The sequence below is a fragment of the Branchiostoma floridae genome, chromosome 18 (genome assembly GCF_000003815.2).
Source record: "Branchiostoma floridae strain S238N-H82 chromosome 18, Bfl_VNyyK, whole genome shotgun sequence".
NCBI lineage: Eukaryota > Metazoa > Chordata > Leptocardii > Amphioxiformes > Branchiostomatidae > Branchiostoma > Branchiostoma floridae.
The window spans coordinates 13,327,230-13,354,117 of NC_049996.1; the positions used below are offsets into that span (position 1 = coordinate 13,327,230).

Below are 26,888 nucleotides of genomic sequence, written 5' to 3' on the forward strand. Positions count from 1 at the left end.
TCATCTTCAACTTTGATAAACCCCACCAGACCTCGTCCAACCTAGAAGGTCGCAGAAATCACAAAACAGTTTTAAAAAATACCCGCGAACACGAGCTACAATGTAACGCTAGTTCATCTTTATCCGCTGGTAACCAATATCCGTTACGTTCAAAAGCAGGATATTTTAGGATATCAAGTCGACAGATTGTGTTTCCAAACATCGATAATATCAAAATATTACAGTTTAAATACCCTGTTTTATAAATCAACGAATAAAGTTTAGCCCTCGGATAAAGGTGAAGTAGCGTTATATCTACTCACCAAAAGGCAGCCCAAAACCTAATCGTTTCCTATTTTTGCGAACACTTGCTGTGTCCACATATGGCGAATTTCAGTGACGTTAAACTGCAACTTGGCTTTGTCATATGATTACTTTATGTGACTGACGATCAAAGGCAGACAAGGTCCTCTTTAAAACTTTACATCGTTAAGTATTAAGTCACGAATATACTCTATCTATTGCTCTATTTGCTTGAAACTTGGAAACAGTCTTACGTACACAGCAGTGGCAGTTATGTCCCGAATGTTCAAAAGCCAATCCTTGGGCGCGTTTAAATACCCGCATTCTACTAGGTCGGGCGATCGCGCTGCGCTCTCGCTACGACCAAAATTGGATTTCTGTAACCCCTGATTGCATAATTTGAATATGACTAACAATGTGAATGAATGAGAGTAGGCGAGTGTGAGAGAGTGAGTGAATGAGTGAGCGAGAGTGCGTGAGCGATTGAGTAAATATAGAGTGAGTGAGTGAGTGAGTTTGTGAGTGAGTGAATAAAAGAGTGAGTGAGTAAATAAAAGAGTGAGTGAGTGAGTGAGTGAGTGAGTGAGTGAGCGAGTAAGTGAATTTCCTTGCTATTTCTGTATTACAGGGAGGGCTTGCAGTTTACACCTCCTGCAACACATTTTTAAGCCTTTTTTTTTTCTTTCCATCTCCCTTTTACTGTGACGAGAGTGTGTTGGATTGAGTAACATACGTAAGCGTCTCGTATTAGTACGGACAAAGGTCACGGTCAAAGGTCAAAATACCAGTACCACCGTGCCTTCACAACTTCCGTATACTATTTTTAGATCTGACTAGTTTTGAGTCACACACCTTGAATGAATAAATGATTGAATGAACGTCATTGCGCAAAATTTGAACACGGCCCAATGTCAAATTGCTTGCGAATCTTTTTAACAAGTCTTGTTGCGACCTGTACTTAGCCAGGTGTGGCAAAATGTGCAATAAAGGTCTTCAATCATTACGTAAAGGTGGGGTCACACCTGCGTATATATTCAAGTCCGTATGAGGCGCACATGGGAGGATCAACCTCCACTAGGCTCCACAGATCGTTGTAAAAATAATAGAAATTGGACAAATGTAAACAGGTAACATGTCAGACGAGTTAGCTGGGTCGCTAATCATACTTCTCGGTCAGCTAACTCATCTGGCATGTTATGTATCTATGTTTGTCCAATTTGTACAATTTTTCCCGCGACCTGTGGAGCCTGGTAGAGACTAAGAGCGACATACGCACCTCAAATGGACTTGAATATATACGCATGTGTGACCCCACCTTAACTCGTGTAGTACGGAAGACATTTCCGTTTGCTAAGTACTTCACTACTTAGACGCCATGACGATGATGCATATTGTTTAACGGGTGAGTCACTCCATCCGTTAAACAATATTTATCTTAATTGAATCAGGCTAAAGGCACAAAAACAAACACTGTACAAAGATTAAAAACTACACGGAGAAAGAATTGTGTACATAGTGCCGTCAAAAGGTACTACATATGGCCGAAGCCATCCGAGCGGACCAGCAGATGGATTATTGCATTGTCTCAGGACAACAGTACAGTCGTGTAACAAATGAATGACTGAGCTTGCGGCGCTTTGCCTCCAGGGTTCTCCCCATAATTTTTTTAGTATAGTGGAGGGGCTGGCAAAAATAAATCAGCCTAACGCGCTGCGCTTTCATGAAAATGGGTTCATTTGCAATGGCAGAGGGTGTCAAATACTAGAAGTATAGTATATTTTAGTGATCCCTTTGTTGTGAAGTGGCAAAAAGACTATCGTTTTGATCATTGCCCATTCACAAGTTTTTGCAGACAATGCTGACTGGAAAAGTGATGCCACTAAACGCAACATCTGTGTATTTTCATTAATTTTAGCGAAACTAACAAAGGAAATTGGGAAGAACACACTAAATTTCAATAGTAGTATAGTGGAGCTGGGGTAGGAGTATACTGGAGGGCCTGACCGTTATTCCATCCTTTGGGAAGGACTCTGGCCTCAAACATGTCAGTCCGATTGTTTACAAACGAACAGTTTGTGCTTGCATACCTGACAACAGAAAAAAGTACTTAAATATGAATCATCGTCATCCACCCTTTTCTGTTAATGTTTATACGCCGGTTTCCTAGCTCACCGACCAAACGGTATTCCCCTGTACCGGGTACCAGGTCACATGACGCGTCAACGTCATCTCCTGAAAAAGTATCCCGTCATAAGGGTTACAAATGACAAATTCACTGTCACACCGTGTGTGGGGTTTAGTCACATACAGACACGTCTCGTACTGGTACGAGGGACAAGAAGGAATCATTCGCTTTTAAGTGTGTGGTTTAGACCTGGACGTTAGACGTTGCTGGACACAAGTCCACATTAAGGTAAGTTGTGCCGCCATTTTAACCTTCGCTAAAAAAAGGTTAATATGTTCTCGGTAGCGTTTTAGGTGATCTCCAAGTAGATCCTACGGTGCCGTATGTACTATCAAAGCTGTCCAAGGAGTATAACCGGCCAAAGTAAGTTCACACTCCTGGGCCGGCTTCACTCCTCGGTCAGCTTTAGATACCATCTTATGGTACCGTAGAATGGAGATTACTTGTATGAACGTGTTCGTATGCATTCATGTAGATAGCCAGCATAACTCGAGAATGACTAGTCGACTGGATGTATTGTATTGATATTTGGTATATGCGTATGCCATTATAAAACCCCGAAATGATCAAGTTTGGCCCCCTGGCGGCTTGTTACAGACCTGCACCTTGTTGCGTCTCAAACAAGCTTAAAAGAATGCACGAAATAACTCAATTGCTGTACAACTGTACATTGTACAACTCAGGTGACCTCAATACGGCTGTCGCAAGGGTCCGTATCACACCGGGAAGGACCCCTTTTCTTTTCGATAAGTGCGGTGGGTTCTTTAACGTGCTCGAGGTGTCTGTCTTCAAACACGAGGCCTCAATGTAATGTCCTTGATAGTTAGCAAATAATTTACTTTTCCGCTGGCCTTTGGAAAGGTCATGTAAATATCGTCTTGCGAGGATTAAATACAAATATATAAGTACGGTTTGCAAAGTTTGCAAGGCAAACATAGAATTTGCGGCGACACAGTTTTTTTTTCTTTATTGAGATTCCAAGCCGATGTTAAATGTCTTTATGATAGAAAATATTGCCTGCGGTATAAGACAAAAATATGGTGACCTTCATAGTTTCCACGTCTATGGCTATCACACATATTTACGCTTGATCACCTTTGCCCGCAGGGTAACCTATATCCGTTGTTTGAAAAAAGGTGGATTTAGGGATATCAAGTGGATGTTCGGTGTTTTTAAACAGTAATATTTTATTTTAAAAGTTGCAATTCAAGAACACCCTTTGTCGACTTAAAATCCCCCGTTTAAAAAAGCAACGGACATAGGTTACCTGCGGATAAAGGTGAACTAGCACCAAAAAGCTAAGAAGTCGTTCTCGAGATGTATGACGTCATTCTCTGTACTACATGCAGAAACAGATTTGTTTTTCATATTGCAAATAACAGTTTTTCCTGTATCCTGTAATCTCAAAGCAGATCCTACGGCCGAAGTGCTCGATAGTATCAAAAACTTAGGCCGTCTACCCTTCTTTGCCTGCTTTTGTCCTGAAGTTATTTCGTCCTCAAGTTATTTTGTCCTCAAGTTACTTTGTCCTCAAGTTATTTCGTCCTCAAATTATTTCGTCCTCAAATCATTTCGTCCTCAAGTTAATTCATTGTCATTTTTTTTGGCCTCAAGTTACTTTGTCCTCAAGTTATTTCGTCCTCAAGTTATTTCGTCCTTAAGTTATTTTGTCCTCAAGTTATTTCGTCCTCCAGTTATTTTGTCCTTAAGATAATATATCCTCAAGTAATTTCGTCCTCAAGTAATTTCATCCTCAAGTTATTTCGTCCTTAAGTTATTTCGTCCTCAAGTAATTTCGTCCTCAAGTTATTTCGTCCTCAAGTTATTTCGTCCTCAAGTTATTTCGTCCTCAAGTTATTTCGTCCTCAAGTTACTTCGTCTTCAGGTTATTTCGTCCTCAAGTTATTTCGTCCTCCAGTTATTTCGTCCTTAAGTTACTTCGTCCTCAAGTTATTTCGTCCTCAAGTTATTTCGTCCTCAAGTTATTTCGTCCTCAAATTATTTCGTCCTCAAGTTATTTCATCCTTAAGTAATTTTGTCATCAAGTTATTTCGTCCTCAAGTTATTTCCACTTTAAGTTATTTCATCCTCAAGTAATTTTGTCCTCAAGTTATTTGAAATTTCGTCCTCAAGTTATTTCATCCTCAAGTTATTTCGTCCTCAAGTTATTTCGTCCTCAAGTAATTTTGTCCTCAAGTTATTTCGTCCTCAAGTTATTTCGTCAAGTTATTTTGTCCTCAAGTTATTTCGTCCTCAAGCTACTTCGTCCACAAGCTATCGTTCGTCCTCAAGTTATTTCGTCCTCAAGTTATTTCGTCCGTATAATGTACTCAAACGCACCTGTTCCGTCGCTTGAAATATCCTCACACGAATTGAGATCCCTACACGGTACACTATCTTACTGCAAAACTCTACAACAGAGTAGAATAGAGCTCAAACAGATACGGTCTAGCCCCTATATCGACTTTTATACCTAAGCAAGCGCCCTTCATTGGCGCGTTGTGTATGTGCGTGAGTCACCTGGTTTGAGGGACTTTGGGCGTGGCTAGAAATGTGCAAAGTCGGCAAGACGGGGGTCTTTTTTGCACACCGATTTTGCACTTTTTTGCACTCCTATAAAACCTGGCGGCCCATTGCAACTAGACATCCTTAGTATATCGCACTGAATATGTTATGCGTGTACGTGTGTGTGTGTGCGTCTGCGTGTGTGCGTGCGTGCGTGTGTGTGTGTGCTTGCGCGTGTGTGTGCGTGTGTGTTTGTGCGTGTGTGCGCGTGCGTGCGTGCGTGTGCGTGTGTGTGTGCGTCTGCGTACGTGTGTGTCTATGTGTATCATTTGTTTACGTTTGGAACCGCATATGTAAGTAGTTACACTTATGCTGCAGTGATTTGTGAATTAGTTAGAATTGCCCTGAGGAAGATGACAGAGACAGACGGTATTTGCACACCACAAATATCTTTTTATTCAATGACTTGCGATGAAACGAATATTCCTGTTGCAGGTTTAACCATGTGGACGGCGGCCTCAGTGCTTGTGTTACTGTTTGCTCTCCCACTACTGACTACCGCCCAGCAGTGTGACAATGCCAATCCTTGTCAGTTTACGGGTAAGTTCTAAATGCTTTCTTTCCATTGTTTCAAATCCTTTTGCCATGTTTTCTGTTGTGCCTTCGATCTGTCTGTAGGTGAAAAGCATACAACTAGAGAAGTTGTCGATGGATCTTAGTGGTATTTGGTAAGTGTGTAGGGATTGTAGGAAGGAAGATAAAGTTTGAAAATGATTTACCTGGCGTTTTCCTATGGTACTGCAACAAGCTTTGTATTTTTAGATGATGATGCAAGATGAGGATGTATGATTTAAAAGAAGAAAAAAATACACAAAATGTTTAAAAAAGCGTTCTTTGTGTATGGAATTTGTTGAGCAATATGTCAAACTTCCAACACAAAGAAAATGAACCTTTCCAATTTTTGATCGACAGACCAAATCCAGTTTTTGTAAAGGATAACCTATCCACAACACAGACGGGGGACGCCATAGGTATTCTTCAACTTATGATACACTACTCCCCGAATCACATTTTTTTGGTACTAGGTGGTGACGCGTACACCAAGACGGCTGAGGTGACGTCATCAAATGGGGCTTTGACTCAAACTGTGACCGTTGACATCAGTGACGTAACCATCGAATGGCTGACCACTAAAAGAAGAACATACAATGGAGGAATCCCCGGACCAACGTTTCGTCTGAAGGCCGGAGACAACTTGGCATTGACCCTGGTCAGCATTAAAATATCTATTGACACAACAAAAGTAACGCTACTTCACCTTTATCCGATGAATAACCTATATCCGCTGTGTTTTTTTAAACATTGTATTTAGGGATATCGACTCGGCAGTTTCCAATTGTTATAGGAACTGTACTGAAATATTGCACTAGCACTTTGAAAACACCGCCATTCGAACTGATATCTCAAAATACCGTTTTTAAGACAACGTATACAAATGACCCCACAGATAAAGGTAAACTGGCGTGACTGCAACTTTCGTAAGGTCTTCTACAACTACACAAACCTACACCACTTCTTCCTAACGTCAAAAGCTATCTGCCACAAACATCAAAATTGGAAGTTCAGCTGCAGTACTAAGGTTACAGACCAGGGGGCCCCAAAGGGACCTTTATCTTCCCCATACCCGCCCACACTAAATATCAGAACGATAAATCCAGATGTTCTTACGTTATGCTGACCAGAAACAAAAGCACTATCATCCACCACTCTCCTACACACCAAAAACTATACCTCCATTTTTCATTGAGGTAACAATTTGATACAGATGAAGTGGCCTACTTTCACGCATATGACTAAATCAACATGTTGAGCTTGTATGAAATTAGTAGTTTATCAGAAATGTCGATTGCCAAACCAAAAACCTATTGCCGGATGCTACTGCGGAGTACACATTGCAGTTGTAACCTAAAGGTGGACTCTCACTGCACTTGGGGCACAGGTGCGGCACTGCAGGGTTCGTTCACTGCGGTACTTTTCTGTTAAGTTTCGCGATTTTGTATAATTTAGATTGCGTAATATGTAAAAGTATGACTTAGAATAAGACAAATTACACAAAGGGTTGGAAATTTAATTCTTTATCTCTGAAACTAGTTGTGTAATATTTGAAACCCCGCAGTGTCGCACCGGTGCCCCAAGTTCAGTGAGAAACCACCTTAAGAGCTAGCGGAAAACTCTCTATTGAGATAATGTAAAGCATGGCCTTTATCGTATTGGAGCACATGTCTCATTTCAGTAATGTGTTCTTAAATGGAATATTTTGTATTTCAGGTAAACAACCTTGGCCCTCAGCCTGTAGGTGAACATAACGAGTACCGTGACCCCAACTCTACAAACATCCACACACACGGACTGCACATCTCACCCATGGAGCCGCAGGACTACGTGTTTTTGGAGGTAGGCATGCTGTATGTTGCAGGGTACGGGTAGTGAGATCGCGTAGCCGCCTGCCGTGTCACCGATCTTGTGCCCTTGGGAAAGGCACTTTACACGGCTTTCCTTACTTTATTCGGGTGAAAATGAGTACCTAGCTTCGGCTAGGGCCGTCCCTCGGATAGGACGTTAAATGGAGGTCCCGTGTCTGGGGAGAACCATACCCCAGGCAAGTTAAAGAACCCCCACATGTGCGATGGTGCGGTGTGCGTTGGTACAAATCCTTCTGTCGAATTGGTGATACACTACAAATCACCCGGATGGAGGCCTGGTGAACCTCTGTCTCGTATCAGACACTTGGTGATTTACATAATTCACCCGGACGGAAGACCTGGTGCAGCCCCGTCTTGTAATTAGCCAACGAAAGGATATGTCACCCCGTAAGGGGCGGTATAACCCCGTCGTGTGTAAGCACGTCGACCGATGATGATGATGACGGTAAAGGTAGAGGTGGTATCTCACTGCACGTGGGACATTCTTTATATATTGCGTAACACGTAAAAGTATGACTTAGAAGACAACAAAATACACAAAACGTAAGAAAATTCGTTGAGTAATCCTTCGAACTCCGCAGTGCTGCACCGGGACCGGTGTCCCAAGTGCATGCAGTGAGATACCTCCTTTAAGCTAGAGGGAAAGCCTTTTGAGGCAGTAGGGGATGTGGGTCATTATCCACTGTGTGTAGGGCATGGGTTTGGAAGGTGGAGCCTATCCCTCTCCTTCCTCTGCCTTTTACCTCCTCAACCGAAGTCAGGAACCCATTTTTACACCTGGGTGGAGTGAGAGAGAGAGAGACAGAGAGAGAGAGAGACAGAGAGAGACAGACAGACAGAGAGAGACAGAGACAGAGAGAGACAGAGACAGACAGAGACAGACAGACAGGGAGAGAGAGAAAGAGAAAGATACATAATGAGACAGAGAGAGAAAGAGAGAGAGAGAGAAAGAGAGAGAGAGAGAGAGAGGTGGAAATAAAAGGTGTTGCGAACTCTGACTTTTAACGAGCATACTAGAATGATTGGAGACACACTTCTAGTAATTTACCAGCTGAGGATAACAAATGCAATAGTTCGAACAGGTGATACATTGTAGGTCATACTTCACTGTTCATCTATGAGTCTTATTTAATGACTGAATTTTTGGTTTGGTTTGATTTGGTTATCTCCATTTGTGATTGATATGTCACCATTCTTCCTGGAGTCCGGGTGATTTGTGGAGAATCACCAATTCTAGACGGAAGGATGTGCACCATCTCACACCGCACCATTGCACGTGTGGGGGTTCTTTAATGTGCATGGGGTATGGCTCTCCCCATACACGGGACATCCATTTAACGTCCTATCCGAGGGACGTCCCTTACCGTGGCCAGGTATTCATTTTCACCTGAGTATAGTGAGGAAAGTCGTGTAAAGTGCCTTTCCCAAGGGCACAAGACACGGCAGCCGGATTCCATCCCGCAACCTCTCGAACATTCTGCCGCTGCGCCACTCGGTCCCACTCCCACTGAATTTTAAAGCTCTCTTTGACATGGTTTACCGATATTTCCCAGGTTGGTCCCGGAGAGACATACAACTATAACTTCCAACTGAACGAAAACCAAAACGCTGGGACTTTCTGGTACCACGGACACCACCATGGATCCGCGTTTTTCCAAGTAGGCAAACATTTCTTAATCCTTTCCACTAGTGCTTTTAATGCTTTGACACATTTTCTTTCACAGAATTACGGTCTGCATGAAAGGTCATGGAGGTTATATTTTACCCTGCGTTTGTCTGTCTGTCTGTGTGTAAACAAGATAACTCAAGAATGGCTGAGTGAAATGGATTCATTCTTGGTGTGTTGGTAGTGTGTGATAAAAGCAGAAAATAATAAGATTTTGGACCCCCTAGCGGCTTTCCTTGATACTGCAGCGCAACTTACGGTTTGCTATTTCGTGTTCTGAACAAGCTATGGTCACAATTTTGGGATGTTAGGTAGCTCTTATGCTCAGAAATAAGTGACATAAGTTTGGGCCCCCTAGCGTCTAGTTTTGGGAAAGCAGGGGCGTTTTTGTTAAAAAACTCAAGAAGGGAACAACGGATTTTCATGATTTTTGGTATGTAGATGCCTTAGACAATGTTGTATAAAACGACATTCTTATTATGCAAAATAGAAGTATATTTGCATCAGTAATAATAATATTCTATCATAGCAGTTTTTCAATGTATCTCCTGTGCTGGATATGATATGGTCTTGACATTTGGCTGGTATATAGCTTGCATGACAAAGTCGGGCAGACTTCAGCCCCCTGACATTCAATTATGGAACTGCATGGGCGTTTTTGTCAAGACATTCCAAAGAGGATAACTGCAGAAAGGATTGACGGATTGCGATCATTTTAGGCATGCAGTTAGCTTGGGCAAATATGTTCATAATGATATGCATGTTATGCAAATGAGGACTTAACTGCCGAACGACGTGTGCTAGGACTACGAAACTTGATGACTTTTCCTAAAATATTGTTAGCAACGATTCTGCGAAAAAAATTTAGTTTGTGATTTTTCGTGTTGCCATGGCAACGGCAACAGGCATATTTTACCAAATTTACTAATTTCAGTTTGAATTACGGTATTTCATATTTTTCTTGCTAAACCAAACTTGTTTATCTATATCATTAAGATCCTGTGCAATTTTAAGTTACATTTCTAATTAATTATTCATCATATATGCTAATTTGATGACGTCATGGGTCAAAATCCAAGATGGCGGACAATGCCATTTTCAACGATAAATACATGTTATTTTTACTCAAATTCCGTCATAATCTTTCATTTTCTGACAAAACACAATCATATGAACCTTTTTAGTCTACTTCCATTGGGTTTTGGGGTTATATGTGGAAAAAATCGTATTTTAGACAATTTAAGCTTGTCGATCCAAGATGGCCGACAAATGACGTCATTTTCTGACGTCATATTGGCGTCAGAGTCGTCGTCATCGGCAACAAAAGACTTGGTAGACTTAGACACCAAGACGATAACCTTTATAGTCATTGTTTTCTTTAATGCCTTTAAGTATAGCGGAAATTTCATATATAGACGATTTTAGCCTAAAATATGACATTATGCGTCATAACTAGGGCTGGGTATCGGTACAGCGTACCGGTACAAAACCGGTTTTTCTTATTGGACCGGTCCAGAAAAACCGGACCTGAAAAAATTAGGTAGACCGGATGTTGGACCGATTAGAAAATTAACAGATTATTTTATAAGGCATTCACACGTTTTGGCGCTTGCAGGTGGAAGAAAATAACACGAGTGAAGTAGAGTAGAGTTTATAGTAATTTCTACCAAGTTTTACAGCCAATCGCATAGGTGCAGTTAGCGTTGTAGGATTGTAAAACGCCAGTAATACTCCATCAAACAGATTTCTTTGTAGTGGAATGGACCATTGGTATGAGTCATACTGAATCAGGTCCAGGTTCAGGTCCGGACCTGGACCTGATCCTTTGGACCTGAACCGGACCTGGACCTGCATTTTCTGTACCGGTACCCACCCCTAGTCATAACGATACCAAACTTACAGAAAATATAAAACTTTACTAGTACATCATTCCCTCCAAATTTGGTGATCGTAACTCAAGCTGTTTTGATAATACGAAGGGGGGGTCAAAAGAGCCTCCCCCCCCCCCCCAGTCCCAGGTATCCCAGAAAAGCCCGGTCTGGATAGGGTTAAGTCGCTCCTGTTATTTTCTTGGACCAGTAAGCCCCGAAATGTGTGATTACCTGATCATATAATATGTTCATTTTCCAATAGGTCCAACATCCGGTCCACCTATTTTTTTCAAGTCTGGTTTTTCTGGACCGGTCCAATAAGAAAAAAAACGGTTTTGTACCGGTACACAGTACCGATACCCACCCCTAATATATACACACAAGCGCTATCGAAGATATAACCCTCTCGGCAATGGTAATTATAAGGAACTCTTTGTAAAACATTGTGTTGATGTCTGCCCACAGGTTGCCAGTGGTATGGCGGGGTTGCTGATAGTAGAAGATGAATGGAGCTCCATGTCTGCTGAACTAGCCGCCATCTCCTGTCCCACCAACTGTGACAAGGAGGTCCCGATGCTACTGGGAAAGTTCCTAGACTACAACGGAGGAGAGGACAGTTTCGCGGAAGTGCAGAACGACATCGGGGATCCGTTCAGGTTAGTTGTGACGCTAGTTCACCTTTATCCTTGGGTAAACCTATATCCGCTGTACCCAAAAACAGGGTTCTGGGGAACTTCGTAGACTACAGTGGTGGAAGGGCCAATTTCGCGGAAGTGCAGAACGACATCGGGGATCCGTTCACGTTAGTAGTGACGCTAATTTACCTTTATTCGCGGGGTAACCTATATCCGCTGTACCTAAAAAGACAGTGCCCTCGGGAACTTTATAGACTACAGTGGTGGAGGGGCCAATTTCGCGAAGTGCAGAACGACATCGCGGATCCGTTCACGTTAGTGGTAACGCTAGTTCACCTTTATCCGCGGGGTAACCTATATCCGCTGTACCTAAAAACCGGGTTCTGTGGAACTTCATAGACTACAGTGGTGGAGTGGTCAATTTCGCGGAAGTGCAGAACGACATCGGAGATCCGTTCACGTTAGTAGTGACGCTAATTTACCTTTATTCGCGGGGTAACCTATATCCGCTGTACCTAAAAAGACAGTGCCCTCGGGAACTTTATAGACTACAGTGGTGGAGGGGCCAATTTCGCGAAGTGCAGAACGACATCGCGGATCCGTTCACGTTAGTGGTAACGCTAGTTCACCTTTATCCGCGGGGTAACCTATATCCGCTGTACCTAAAAACCGGGTTCTGTGGAACTTTATAGAATACAGTGGAGAAGTTGCCAATTTCGCGAACGTGCATAAAGACATCGGGGATCCGTTCACCCTTACCTACTGGGTAACCTATATCAGTTGTGCCTAAAGCAGGGTATTGTATAGATGATGAACTGTTTCAAACTGTGATATTTTGTTAAAATTGTAAATTGAAATACCGTCTGTCAACTTGGTAAAACGTTCGCTACTAGTCGCCAACATGCATGTACTAACGGGCTCCAGTTGGTCGCCGGAAATTGAAGTTCCTCTTAATTCTATGACAAAGTTGCGACTAGAAAAATGTCCGCAACATGCGTGTACAAGACGCAAACTAGCTGCTAACAAGCGCGATCACTGCGAATCTGTTTTTGCTTAATCTTTAGCAGTTCAGATTGTGCATGTAGTGAAGTCAAAATACTCTAAGGAAACAATGGGCAGAATTCTCTTTTTGCCAAGGGATAAACATCAAGAACTAACACATTCCTGCTTACGAAGCATTATTATAATGAATGTTTGCATCCTTGCAGACTTGATGACACAGTCACAACATCTGAAGGAGTGACGCTGTCAGCTTATCTCACTGATCAACAGACCGGGGTATCAGCTTACATGGTTAACGGTAAGTAAAATTCACATGACAAAAAACTACTAGATTCTTTCTACCATTTTACAAAAGCTTTGATGGTAAACAAATATATAACCCTAATCGTAATAATCAACTAAGTAAAAAATGTAGGTTAGCATATGTAAATTTCTAATATCTTGACATAATCAGGTTTGGAGCAGGGTACATCCAGACAGCAGTTTGGCTGTTGAATGTCCCTACGTAGGAGGATGACACTTTCCTGCTCTTAAAATAACAGAAAATGCCAAAGTAGACCTGTTTTACACAGTAGAAATCATAGCTTCTTCGTTTTCTCAGCCATACGGACAGAAATAATCATTTTTTATTGCTGATTAGTAGAGATGCTACTGACCTGCTCTTGATCAAAACACTGAAACACCAAACAAGAAAAAACTTCAACAGCCAAAACCACCGCTTATGCAGTATGTTCTTCTGGACCTTTTAGATACTAAGTATCCTTGCTCTGTTACAGTTGATAGAATTTTTCATCAATCAGTGACTAGTTTTGACAGGTAAGCAGACATACCTCCAAATTTTCGATGGCCGTCAGTCCATCATGATCACGGAGTGACTAGTTCTCGCGAGATTTGCGAGACCTAGGTCGAGACTTGCGAGAACTAGGTCACTCCGTGATCATGAAGGTCATCGAAAATGTGGAGTTATGTTTGCTTACCTGTCAAAACTAGTCACTGATTGATGAAAAATTCTATTAACTGTTTACATACGAGACTAATGAATCTCTTCAATATTGCTCTGTTACAATTTGCAGGCCAGGTACGCCCGGTGATCACGATGCAGCCCGGAGAGATCAGACGCTTCCGTATGGTGAACGCTGGTCCCAGGGACCAGCTGCTCCTCACCATTACAGGTATGTAGATATCAACCCTGCTTTGTGCCACAGCCCCATTTAGAACCCCCCCCCCCTCTTTGACTTATGTGACTTATGTCGGGTGTCGCTCCTCCCCTGCAACCCGAACCACTGTGGCGACCAGAAGTCTCTGTTAAGCATAGCTTTCCCCATGTTGTCTGCCTCTAGACCAGTGTCCCTTTTCAACACATCTAGGTAGGTAAGGGGTGGTCTGCCCTGTATCCCTTTTCCATGAGCTGGCTTCCACAGGACTAGGCTGGACATGTCGACACAGCTTCCTTGTCATTTCTGTAGCAGTGCCCCGCAAGCCTCAACCGTCTTGCCCGTATTTTGTTTGACAATTTGGGAATTTACACTACAACACGTACAACACCCGGTAGTTATCTGGCTCCTTTTCTGCATTTTCAGGTTTGACCTCCCGTGGCCTTGTAGGTCTCCCTACGGCTACTGGGCTATTTTTGGGCACGGTCGGACCCGGATTCATTTCAAATCGCAGTTAAAATCAACCCTGGAACCGATAAAAAATAGGCGCCGTTTTACGGTTTAGATGGTGGTTTTCTATGTACTAACATTATGAACAAACATGTTGTTGCGGTCTTGTTTGTATCACCATCACTTGTTTCAAAATCGTTGCCTTTTCACCGTTTAACTTTTGACTACCTTTCCAGGTTGCGAGATCACCATCCTGGCCTATGACGGTGTGTATGTGGACACGCCCTATTCTCAGGACTTCATCTTCATCCCAACCGGAGGAAGAAGTGACGCCGCCGTGAGATGTGCAACTGCTGGCACCTACGAGGTAATATCATATGTTCACATTATTACCTCCTGGAAAAATAGAGGTAAGGTTTCGGGTATATATATATATACATATATATATATATTTATATATATATATATATATACACACACACACATATATATATATATATATATATATATATATATATATATATATATATATATATATATATATATATATATATATATATTACAGCTGGAGATGCACACTGTCCAGACAGCTAAAATTCGGAGAATCTATACATTAATCTACAGCTACACAATATTTATCCTGGCAATTTTGTCTATCACTCTTTCACCAGTTACGCTCTGGGAACAATGTCACTCACGTGCCGTCTTTAGGAGAAACGGACGTCTATGGAGGCGTCATCGCTACCATTGAAGTAACAGGTATGTAGCCTACTCCTGATTTTACTACGGAAACATCACATGTAAATGTAACTTTACCAGGTTAGCGAATTTGGTCTCACAGGCGAAAAGATGGTTGGTCTCCTCCACAAGGAGATAGTCACTTTCCGCTAGACTTCTCTGCCTCCCATGACTCAATTTAGAAAGAGGAAGAATTTTTCCTATTTATTGTTGGAAGTCGCTACCAGGATAGGGGGCGAGATAAGCTAAGCCCAACTTGAGTTCAAACATGAGTAAGTTTGCTTAATTGAATTACAATGTCACTTAGAACAGTGTTGAGTTCGGGTTGAACCGACAGTATTTGTTTCATTTTGTACTGATGAAGGCGACAGATGATCGTCGAAACGTTTACTGAAGACCTAAAGAATGTTGTGTAATGAAGACTTTGTACAAGTATATATATATATATGTGTGTGTGTGTGTGTGTGTGTGTGTGTGTGTGTGTGTGTGTGTGTGTGTGTGTGCGTACTTCCCCTAAATCATGTATGTACTGCATTACTTAGAGATTGGTTGGTATTTAGGACGATCACGGATTGTCCTTAGGAAAGATTGGAATCGGGATTTGCCCTCTATTAATCAATTAATCAACTCTGACGCTAATCCTAACTCAATCTGTACTTGTAGAATTGAGGATTACCCTTGGATGGATCATGATCTCAGTCAGATCAAACTAGATATTCTAGTTTGTCCAAGAACAGATTGCGATCGCAGTCTGTACTTGTAGAATCACAACTTGTCCGGAGGCTGATCCCAATTCTAATCTTACGATGGTCAAATTTGGCCTCAAAGTTTCTTTTCGAACGTAGAGTATCTGGACAGTAACTGGAACATCTTCCACCAGATCATGATACTTAGAAAAGGTCGGGTGTCGAGTCGCACTAATAGGGACATGGAGTAATTGATACTGCCGTAAACAAGTGTTGTCATATTGAGGGTCACCAATGACGACAGCAGCTACATTACATATCACATGTTTCAAATTAAGCGGCAGCAAAACTAAGCTGGCCATATAACGGTTTATATTTGTGAAAATGTTGGTTTATCTTCTGACGCCCGGCGCCCGGAAAGTAAGGGTCGATTGTCATGGATCTGTACAATGACATATGCAAGTTCTGACTACACTGTTCGTTCCCCCAAGGTGCTGCCATGTCCATGAGCTTTCCGACGGCAACGCCAGCAAAGCCATCGTACCTGGACGACCTACGGACCGTGGAAGACTCTGCCATAGGGGGCAGGTACGTGGTGGAGCTCGGGCCGGATCCCTACCTGAACCGTGAGAGGTTCACAAACGCTACCTACTACCGCTACAACTTCGACGTGGATACAATCCAGGTACGACTCTCCATATGAATCTGTCATGTATTTCAGTTTTGAACTGATATTTGCAATCCAACCCTATATCGATGTCGTAACATCTACCTATAACAATATCCTGATGCAGAATGCAGGCCTATTTGCACATTATTGTAACCTTCATGAAAAATTGAGGTATTGTTTCTTTGCATGTTTGTCTGATCGTGTGTGTTTCGGGATATTTGTGGTCATCATAACTTAAGAATAACTGGATGAAATTTGGAATGTTGCTAGGTTTTGGTAAGACATGTACATGCAGGAAATTTGGGCCTCCTTGCCGATATTCTTGGCATTGCAGTTGATGCAGTTTTTCTATATTCTTTACTTTCCGGCATATTTGCTCATTTTACAGCTGCTTCTTATTTATATTTTTTTTAATTTTTATTTGCTAATCCATGCCCGTAGGCTAATTGCAATGATAATAATAAGTGTCTATTCTATATGCACACACGTCAGCTATCTATGTACATGGTTTTACATACTTTACTGGGAGGTTTGACTTCTTCTTGGAGGCAGTGGCTGATGAAATGTCCCACTTCTTTAATGATTAGTCGGTTCGGTGATTTTAACAGAAAGTTCTTGGGAGGTATACTAACCGGTGAAAAGTTGGAAATATTGTTCTGATTATAATATGGTCGAACAGGGTTTCTTTTGGAAACCACCGAAAACTCGTACGCGCAGATGTCATCCGTATAATCAAATTAACATGGCCTTTTATCGACACCTGACGAGTTGTACCAACTTGATCGTTTCCATAGGCATACGTGTTTTGTTGACTTGAACTTTCATCTTTCCAGGAGTGGATTTTCACCAACACAGACGAGGACGATGGACACCCTCTGCACCTGCACGTGACCCATTTCCAAGTCATCTCCTACAATTCGTACCCCGGACCAATTAATGGTGAAGTTGGTGGGGGTGTAGGCGCTGGGGACGCATTTGCGTACTATGACTTAAACGTGCGTATCACAGAAGATGGTAACACATCATGGAAGTGTCTATACAATATCCTTGTTTCCGGCATTCGTATTTAGATTCTCAACGTCGCATAACACAGTATTTATGGGCGACCCCCGTGGACAAAAGTAGGTCTGGCACAAATTAGGGCGTCGCAGTTCTTGAAAAGCCATAGAAATTTTTCTGTGGAATACGTAAGTTTTGAGGCTGTATTACTTGGGTTAAGATGTTTGTTTGGTTGGGTAGAAATTTGCGCACGAATCCTGTTCATGCTACTTCCGTGTGTCGGCTGCAGTATGGTGACCTCAGTGGTTGGTAAAATGGGGTAGGGAATCTCACCAGCAGCCCTCGTAGCCCCTGCTTCGTCTATTGTCGCTATAAGTCCTATCGGGCCAGTTACTCCTTACTCATTGTGAGCAATGTGGCTGGTCGCAATCATGATGTTTCTGACCTAGGAAGAAGAGATGGCGAAAATAAATCTTAAAAAAGTAACCCGAAACCTTGAATGGCCTTCAGGTCTTGTTACGTGGTGACTATTAAGTAAAAAAAAAATGGTCTAATTGTCCCCTGATAAAGTGTCATATTTCAGACGTTTTTTTAGTGTAATAAGCTCGTTCACACGTCCGAATACGCATGTGCAGCGACATGAATTGTGGGTAATGTCAAAGGTGAAGCCCATAGAACAGTTCTCGACTCGACTATTGCCTCTCGATTTGCATGACAATGTCAAGACGTGTTTTGTATATGTCAGGTGCCTCACCTTTGATCTATGGTATCATCTTCACCTTTAACTTATGACATTACCCACAATTCATGTCACTCCTTTTTAAGGACAGTATCTTTCAGTTTAATAACGCATAATTTGTAAATTTAGGTTAGTTCAACTGAGACTAAACTTATCGTTTTTACAGGGCAATCTCTGTGACCAGCAGCACAAAGATTTCTACCCGGACACTGTTAACCCCTCCATCACCGTGGATACCACCTACCTCGGCCATGACACCAACGACCGAAATCTCGCGGGCTACGCGAGACTTGGAGAGTTCCGAGATGTCCTTCTGATCCCCCCATTGGCCAGTGTCAAAGTCCGTTTCATAGCAGCCGAGTAAGTTTTTTTTAAAACTTTTATTAGCTTTTTGATACAATCTTCTTTTCCAAATATAAAGACCGGACCAATTAGCAGTTATTTTGTGTTTTATTCTTCTGGTTGGTTTAGAAACAATGGTAAGTTTTCCCATCTCGCGAACAAAAGTTGGTTGAGGATAGGATACCACTTCAGTCCTTGGCTTTGCTTATTCAGTTCTAAAATCACTTTGCTTTCGAAAAACCCTGTACAATGAACCTGTATATATTGTACAGAGTGCCTGTCTTCTATACCACGACCCGTGCAAGATTTGCTCTTCATGATCAGTGAGGTAAAGTTGTTCGTGATCACTTGTTTTTGTATGTGAAAAGATCTCGAATAAGCTCGTTCACCATTCCAAGTACGCATTCGCAGCTACAGGAATTGTGGGTAATATGTCAAAGGTGACGGCCCCTGAGACAGTTGAAAACACGTCTGGATACAATTCGAGACAATGTTCAAGATGAGAAATGTTTACCGATCAGGGCGTTCACCTTTGACCTAATTTGCATGCGTATTCAAAATGCTGAAGGATCGTATTCTACTTCCCACAGCTACATCGGCCCTTACGTCCTCCACTGCCACATCCTGAACCACGAGGACCAGGGAATGATGATGGTGACGTACTCCGCTCCGGCCGGGCAGGCCTCGCAGAGCCCCTGGGAGTCGTCGGGAGGACACAACCCTGGCACCTGCAGTTCTACGGACGTGTACCCGGACATCCTGCAGAACACAATCGCCGCCGGCAACAAACATGCCGTCAGCAATGGGTACGTCTAGAACGAAGTGTTCGGATATATGATGTTGATGTTGATGTTACTGTCTATTCCCCACTGATGATGTGACAATGTCCTACCTACAAGTGACACAAATCCTCAATTTCCTACACCTTCTATAACTAATGCTACGGTTACACTCGAGAAAACGGCCTATTCTAGTGGTTTACGGGCTGATCATAACGACAGGTCGACCCCAACTCGGCTTCGTACATGGCTATTTTGTGGGAAGGTCGGGCCTGCCCGCCCTAGACTCCCATGCCCCTGATAGGCTTATTAGACGCGTACTTATTTCACCATACTCGTTACTCTAGAACATATTCAGCACTCGTGAAATCTGTATAGCCTTCAAAGAATGATGTTAAACTTGATTGCTTCTAATGTTTTGTCAGACACTGTTGGGAGAGAGTTGCATTTTTTTTGTTTATGCAGGAAAAATGAAAGCACATTGCTTCAGTATGTGTGTAACGGATACCTGTACCTGTAGATCTTTTTCAATTAACGCCTGTATTTTGTATTGCAGGTGGCTGACGACCCTAGTGCTAACGGTGGCATCTATCAACTTCTTTTAAGCTAGAACATATCCAGCCTGTAGCCATTAAAGCTATATTTGGACAATACAAAAAGTAAATTTTCCTGCCATTTCTTTACATACTAGTAAGCTAAATCTACCCTTTACCATTGAATACCAAGGCTCAGTGAGAGAAGTTACAACGTCAGTGCATTATACAAACATGTTTATAAACTGTGATCTTCCTACATGGACCTCCATGCTTCCTATGGAAACATGCCCACATCTGGCTTATCGCTGTCTTGCTTGCCTGACTGCACAGTGGGGTGTCTGATGACAGTTTCACCATAATTTTTGTGAAATGTAAGCTTTGCAAGATTTCTTATAGTTTTGAAGGGAATATAACCTCAGGTTATTGATACCCTACAAAATAGCTTATTGATACCCTACAAAGTGCATGATTATATCCTATTCTGAAGTGAAAAATTGAGTGTTTTCAAAGAAGAAGATCTTGATTGTTCTCCCCTGTAGTCACCCTGGAGTGTGATGAACTCATTACCCCACCCCCTAGGGTGCCTGGAGGCCTGGAAGTTGTTGTTTACAGACAGGAGTGTCTAACTCTGGGGGACACTGAGATGAAACTACGTAGCATACCTTTAAGGGCTAAGAAGTACTTTTTGTTCTTAGACATGAAGAAGCTAATGACACTGATTATTATAAATCCAATGCAAACGTAGAGATTCTTTGGATTCTTGAAGGTGAATATGCAATGAAACGGCTGATTTTTGGTGTTTTGGTATTCAATTAAATTCTGGTGCTGTTAGTACACTTTGTATTCATTTGTCTTATGTAGTTAAGGATTCCAATATTTTCTCACTTCTATAACGTTTTGGCAAAATACAAAAAAAATACAAAACAAAGTAGATAAGGTGTTCTTTATCATCATTTGAATTATAGATAAAATTAAATTATGTTTACAACCATGCATATCACGTATATTTGTTAATATGATATTGTTACAAACTTTCGAACAAAGTCTACATTTTCAGATTGCATGTAGTAGAATGTTATGAACTCATTCATCAAAAACTTTAAATTCCAACGTTTATGTCATTTTCCTTTGTCAGTAAAAGTCTTAAAATTGTAACGAAAATACGTAAAAGTCCCCCCCCCCCACACACACACACACGACGATTATGGCCCTCGTTACACCTGCGCCATTTTTGTTCGGCTTCGCATCGGCTCCTGTGCTCTCAATCAAAGCCTGTTCATCCGAGGACTGTCTCCCGGTGCCTCCTGTAAATGCGGGTGTCGTTGCGAATCTGTCTTACACTTTATGCTTCATTGCCATTATATATTCATAAAACATCGGCATTTTTCGGCAATCTTGCAGATTTACTTGGTCATCGAGTCAACCTTAATAACATGCCAGACAATGCCAAATTACATCTTATTTTCACAGGTTCCCCGTTGTTACCTTCTGTGTACAGCTTCAAAATGATACAACTCACGCAAACTTACATTGAGGACACCAAGCGCTTCTGAATCTGCATGGCTGTATCAGTCAAGTAGAGATGGAAGTCCTAACTCTACTTTTTTAATTTTCCTTTTTAATATGTACTTAATTAGGCTAATTGGTACTATTGTGTGTCTTAGGGTGGTGGGATATGGCGCACTGATATGTTGACTAAAGCCCCGGTCACAAAGCGCGTACGATTCCTTGCGATGCGCGGTATGAGCGCAGTGCGTCGTAAGTCGGGGAGAATCGGAAGCAATGGTTAAAATATATAAAACCGTGGTCACAAAGCGCGTAGTGCATCGTACGATGAGGTCATAAGAGCGTACCTTCGTCAATCGCAGTAAGTCATTCTATATCGGGGAGCGTCGTATGACGAAAAAATACAACTGAAAATTTGAAATGGATTTTGAACAATGTTCAAAGTTTCTTCATCGTCGTACCATTTTTATTGCCCCCATGGCCCAAAGCATTCTTCATTACGGCAATTGTTTTTACCAATGACGTTAAAGGTTCAGCATGCAATGCAAACATCCATCACAGACACAGACGGTCTCACCCTGATTCGTCACCGTAGTCGTCGCTGCAAATTTCCGTTTCGTAAACCGTCGTTGCCTTCGCGAAGGGTCCTTGCCAAATTTTAGAACGCTCGTTGCCTTTGCTAACGGGCGATGCCACTTCCGAGCGACCGATCTTGAATTCCGAGTGCTCGCGGCATGTTCGTGAAATTTTCGTGAATCCTCGGAACTCTTAGTATTGTGGGTAATCGCATCCCTCGAAGCATATTACTCTATCACTGTTTCTCTATCACCGCTCAAACCTTTCTTATTCTACTTCGCTCGCAAATTGCGGAAGAACAGAAAATTAATGTGCTGTGTTGTTACGTTCTGTAAGGGAGGCTGGAATAAGCAGGTCTTGACTTTGAGTTGTACGGGATAGTGTTCTTTATTCAAAACAGATGATAGTTGGAGTGGCTGGGTTAGTGCATAATATTCATATATGGGGTATCGATAAACTGACAATACAACAGTGCATAAGAAATATCAGAAGTATCACTAGTTGATGACCTCTATTTCACTTAATGTCCACTTTGTTTCTTTATACCATTCAGTATCATTATCATTATCAGTATCATTATTGGCGAGAAGGTCTTCGTTATAAATTACTGAGCTCAGGAATAGGCGGAAAATTGTACAGTGGAATAAAATCCATGTATAGCAACCCACAAACTTTTAAAACGTCAGCTGGTCTGACACCCCTATTCACAACAGACAGAGGCGTAAGGCAGGGGTGTAGCCTCAGCCCTACTCTTTTCAACTTATTCATAAATGACCTGGTAAAAGATTTAGACAGCCCTGACTGTGCCCCACCCTCCCTGCATAATCTACTTGTATCCTCCCTGCTATGTGCTGACGACGTAGTGTTGTTTTCAGAATCTGAAACAGGTTTACAACGTACTCTGGACAAACTTCAAGCATTTTGCGCGAAACGGAAACTTCAGGTTATGATTTTCAACAAACTCGGGCGAATTTTCAAAAACATGAAATTTACTTTCGATACAGATACTATAGATATTGCAACCTCCTATTCTTACATAGGCCTGACGTTATCCCCCTCAGGTACCTATTCTCTAGCAAAGAAACAACTGTCCCTGAAAGCACGCAAAGCCATTTTCAATCTCAAACCCTTCATGCATTCTTCGCTGTCTCCAAAGTCTCAGCATAGAGTAGTATGGGGATTACGACCCCTATATCCACCTACCAAATATCATCAGGATCAATCAAAGGCGCGTTTCGAGTGATGCTGTTCACAGACAGACAGAAAGAAGACAGACAGACAGACAGACAGACGTACAAGCCTAAAACATAACCTTGCCATTCTGGCAAAGGTAATAAATATATCTACCTTCGAAACGCACTTTAAATACGCACAAAGCTCGCTCCAGGCGCGTAGGAAAACGCCAGGTCAAGGTTTCGGGTCAAAGTTCAAATCTGACCGGATATCTGTAATCCGCACTGAAGGCCTCGTTCCGGTATTACTGCGCGGGTGGGCACTCAGAAGTATTCCCTCCGAAATATGAATGGGGCTCCAAAATCGTGTGTTTATGTAGACGATAAATTGCCTTATATCGCTCGAATGTCATATCGAAGGATTTGAGCTGAAAGGTTGTGTATTTCTGACAGGATCGGGTGGAAAAGTTTCGGCATTCGGGCGATTCTCGGACGTGTACGTTTGTTTGTCCTGAGTAATGTGGTCAGCGAGTCACTGAAGGAAAGCCCCACTTTCTGGATAGTATTTATGTGCAGTTATAGATGTAATAAAAATCAATCCACCGGTCAGATTTTGGGGAATTTTTTTTATTGAGTACTGGATAAGTGCTTTTTCAATAGAAATGAAAACATCTCCAGTAGAGCTGTTTCTTTATTGGATTTTCGCCCATTAAAGTTGCATATTTAAGCACTATTGTAAATGAGGCAACAAAAGACCGGTATGAGGCCTTAAGGTTTCGGTTCAAATTGCGAAGTAATCCGTGAAGATAAGACGCAAATCATAGTAAAACCCGAAAATACGAATGAAGGCTCACCTGGGGGATAACCGCTAACCGCTAAGCGAACCCTTCGGTAACCGCAAAAAAGCGACCCCTTACGATCGGACTTCCGAAATTTCAAACAAAATGTGCGTTACTTTCAACACTTGAGTATCAAAGTAAAACCCGTGGGCAAAAGGTAAAAAGTGATTTGAGTGCCCAAAATTACTTTGTAACTTTTCTACATACGAATGAAGGCTCACCTGGGGGATAACCGCTAACCGCTAAGCGAACCCTTCGGTAACCGCAAAAAAGCGACCCCTTACGATCGGACTTCCAAAAATTTCAAACAAAATGTGCGTTACTTTCAACACTTGAGTATCATAGTAAAACCCGTGGGCAAAAGGTAAAAAGTGATTTGAGTACCCAAAATTACTTTGTTACTTTTCTACATACGAATGAAGGCTCACCTGGGGGATAACCGCTAACCGCTAAGCGAACCCTTCGGTAACCGCAAAAAAGCGACCCCTTACGATCGGACTTCCGAAATTTCAAACAAAATGTGCGTTACTTTCAACACTTGAATATCAAAGTAAAACCCGTGGGCAAAAGGTAAAAAGTGATTTGAGTACCCAAAATTACTTTGTTACTTTTCTACATACGAATGAAGGCTCACCTGGGGGATAACCGCTAACCGCTAAGCGAACCCTTCGGTAACCGTAAAAAAGCGACCCCTTACGATCGGACTTCCGAAATTTCAAACAAAATGTGCGTTACTTTCAACACTTGAATATCAAAGTAAAACCCGTGGGCAAAAGGCAAAAAGTGATTTGAGTACCCAAAATTACTTTGTAACTTTTCTACATACGAATGAAGGCTCACCTGGGGGATAACCGCTAACCGCTAAGCGAACCCTTCGGTAACCGCAAAAAAGCGACCCCTTACGATCGGACTTCCGAAATTTCAAACAAAATGTGCGTTACTTTCAACACTTGAGTATGATAGTAAAACCCGTGGGCAAAAGGTAAAAAGTGATTTGAGTACCCAAAATTACTTTGTAACTTTTCTACATACGAATGAAAGCTCACCTGGGGGATAACCGCTAACCGCTAAGCGAACCCTTCGGTAACCGCAAAAAAGCGACCCCTTACGATCGGACTTCCGAAATTTCAAACAAAATGTGCGTTACTTTCAACACTTGAGTATCATACTAAAACCCGTGGGTAAAAGGTAAAAAGTGATTTGAGTACCCAAAATTACTTTGTAACTTTTCTACATACGAATGAAGGCTCACCTGGGGGATAACCGCTAACCGCTAAGCGAACCCTTCGGTAACCGCAAAAAAGCGACCCCTTACGATCGGACTTCCGAAATTTCAAACAAAATGTGCGTTACTTTCAACACTTGAATATCATAGTAAAACCCGTGGGCAAAAGGTAAAAAGTGATTTGAGTACCCAAAATTACTTTGTAACTTTTCTACATACGAATGAAGACTCACCTGGGGGATAACCGCTAACCCTTCGGTAACCGCAAAAAAGCGACCCCTCACGATCGGACTTCCGAAATTTCAAACAAAATGTGCGTTACTTTCAACACTTGAATATCATAGTAAAACCCGTGGGCAAAAGGTAAAAAGTGATTTGAGTACCCAAAATTACTTTGTAACTTTTCTACATACGAATGAAGGCTCACCTGGGGGATAACCGCTAACCGCTAAGCGAACCCTTCGGTAACCGCAAAAAAGCGACCCCTTACGATCGGACTTCCGAAATTTCAAACAAAATGTGCGTTACTTTCAACACTTGAATATCATAGTAAAACCCGTGGGCCAAAGGTAAAAAGTGATTTGAGTACCCAAAATTAATTTGTAACTTTTCTACATACGAATGAAGGCTCACCTGGGGGATAACCGCTAACCGCTGAGCGAACCCTTCGGTAACCGCAAAAAAGCGTTCCCTTACGATCGGACTTCCGAAATTTCAAACAAAATGTGCGTTACTTTCAACACTTGAATATCATAGTAAAACCCGTGGGCAAAAGGTAAAAAGTGATTTGAGTACCCAAAATTACTTTGTAACTTTTCTACATACGAATGAAGACTCACCTGGGGGATAACCGCTAAACCTTCGGTAACCGCAAAAAAGCGACCCCTCACGATCGGACTTCCGAAATTTCAAACAAAATGTGCGTTACTTTCAACACTTGAATATCATAGTAAAACCCGTGGGCAAAAGGTAAAAAGTGATTTGAGTACCCAAAATTACTTTGTAACTTTTCTACATACGAATGAAGGCTCACCTGGGGGATAACCGCTAACCGCTAAGCGAACCCTTCGGTAACCGCAAAAAAGCGACCCCTTACGATCGGACTTCCGAAATTTCAAACAAAATGTGCGTTACTTTCAACACTTGAATATCATAGTAAAACCCGTGTGCAAAAGGTAAAAAGTGATTTGAGTACCCAAAATTACTTTGTAACTTTTCTACATACGAATGAAGGCTCAGCTGGAGGATAACCGCTAACCGCTAAGCGAACCCTTCGGTAACCGCAAAAAAGCGACCCCTTACGATCGGACTTCCGAAATTTCAAACAAAATGTGCGTTACTTTCAACACTTGAAGATCATAGTAAAACCCGTGGGCAAAAGGTAAAAAGTGATTTGAGTACCCAAAATTACTTTGTAACTTTTCTACATACGAATGAAGGCTCACCTGGGAGATAACCGCTAACCGCTAAGCGAACCCTTCGGTAACCGCAAAAAAGCGACCCCTTACGATCGGACTTCCGAAATTTCAAACAAAATGTGCGTTACTTTCAACACTTGAATATCATAGTAAAACCCGTGGGCAAAAGGTAAAAAGTGATTTGAGTACCCAAAATTACTTTGTAACTTTTTTACATACGAATGAAGGCTCAGCTGGAGGATAACCGCTAACCGCTAAGCGAACCCTTCGGTAACCGCAAAAAAGCGACCCCTTACGATCGGACTTCCGAAATTTCAAACAAAATGTGCGTTACTTACAACACTTCAGATCATAGTAAAACCCGTGGGCAAAAGAAACAAAAGTGATTTGAGTAGAAAGTGAAACAGAGGTTACGGACCTGATGGCAACT

At 42.0% G+C, this 26,888-nt stretch overlaps 1 protein-coding gene across 1 annotated transcript; it reads left to right on the forward strand.

The window, feature by feature from the left end:
• The first annotated feature begins 2,530 nt into the window (after nucleotides 1–2,530).
• On the forward strand, nucleotides 2,531–20,604 carry LOC118406218 (laccase-2-like). The gene is made up of 15 exons (XM_035806120.1): nucleotides 2,531–2,695; nucleotides 5,468–5,572; nucleotides 6,058–6,242; nucleotides 7,301–7,426; nucleotides 9,009–9,113; nucleotides 11,458–11,648; nucleotides 12,836–12,927; nucleotides 13,703–13,801; nucleotides 14,470–14,600; nucleotides 14,905–14,992; nucleotides 16,149–16,342; nucleotides 17,161–17,322; nucleotides 18,232–18,425; nucleotides 18,998–19,213; nucleotides 19,743–20,604. The coding sequence occupies exons 2-15, from the start codon at nucleotides 5,476–5,478 to the stop codon at nucleotides 19,789–19,791; spliced, it is 1,929 nt and encodes a 642-aa protein (XP_035662013.1). The 5' UTR covers nucleotides 2,531–2,695; nucleotides 5,468–5,475; the 3' UTR covers nucleotides 19,792–20,604.
• Nucleotides 20,605–26,888: the final 6,284 nt, after the last annotated feature.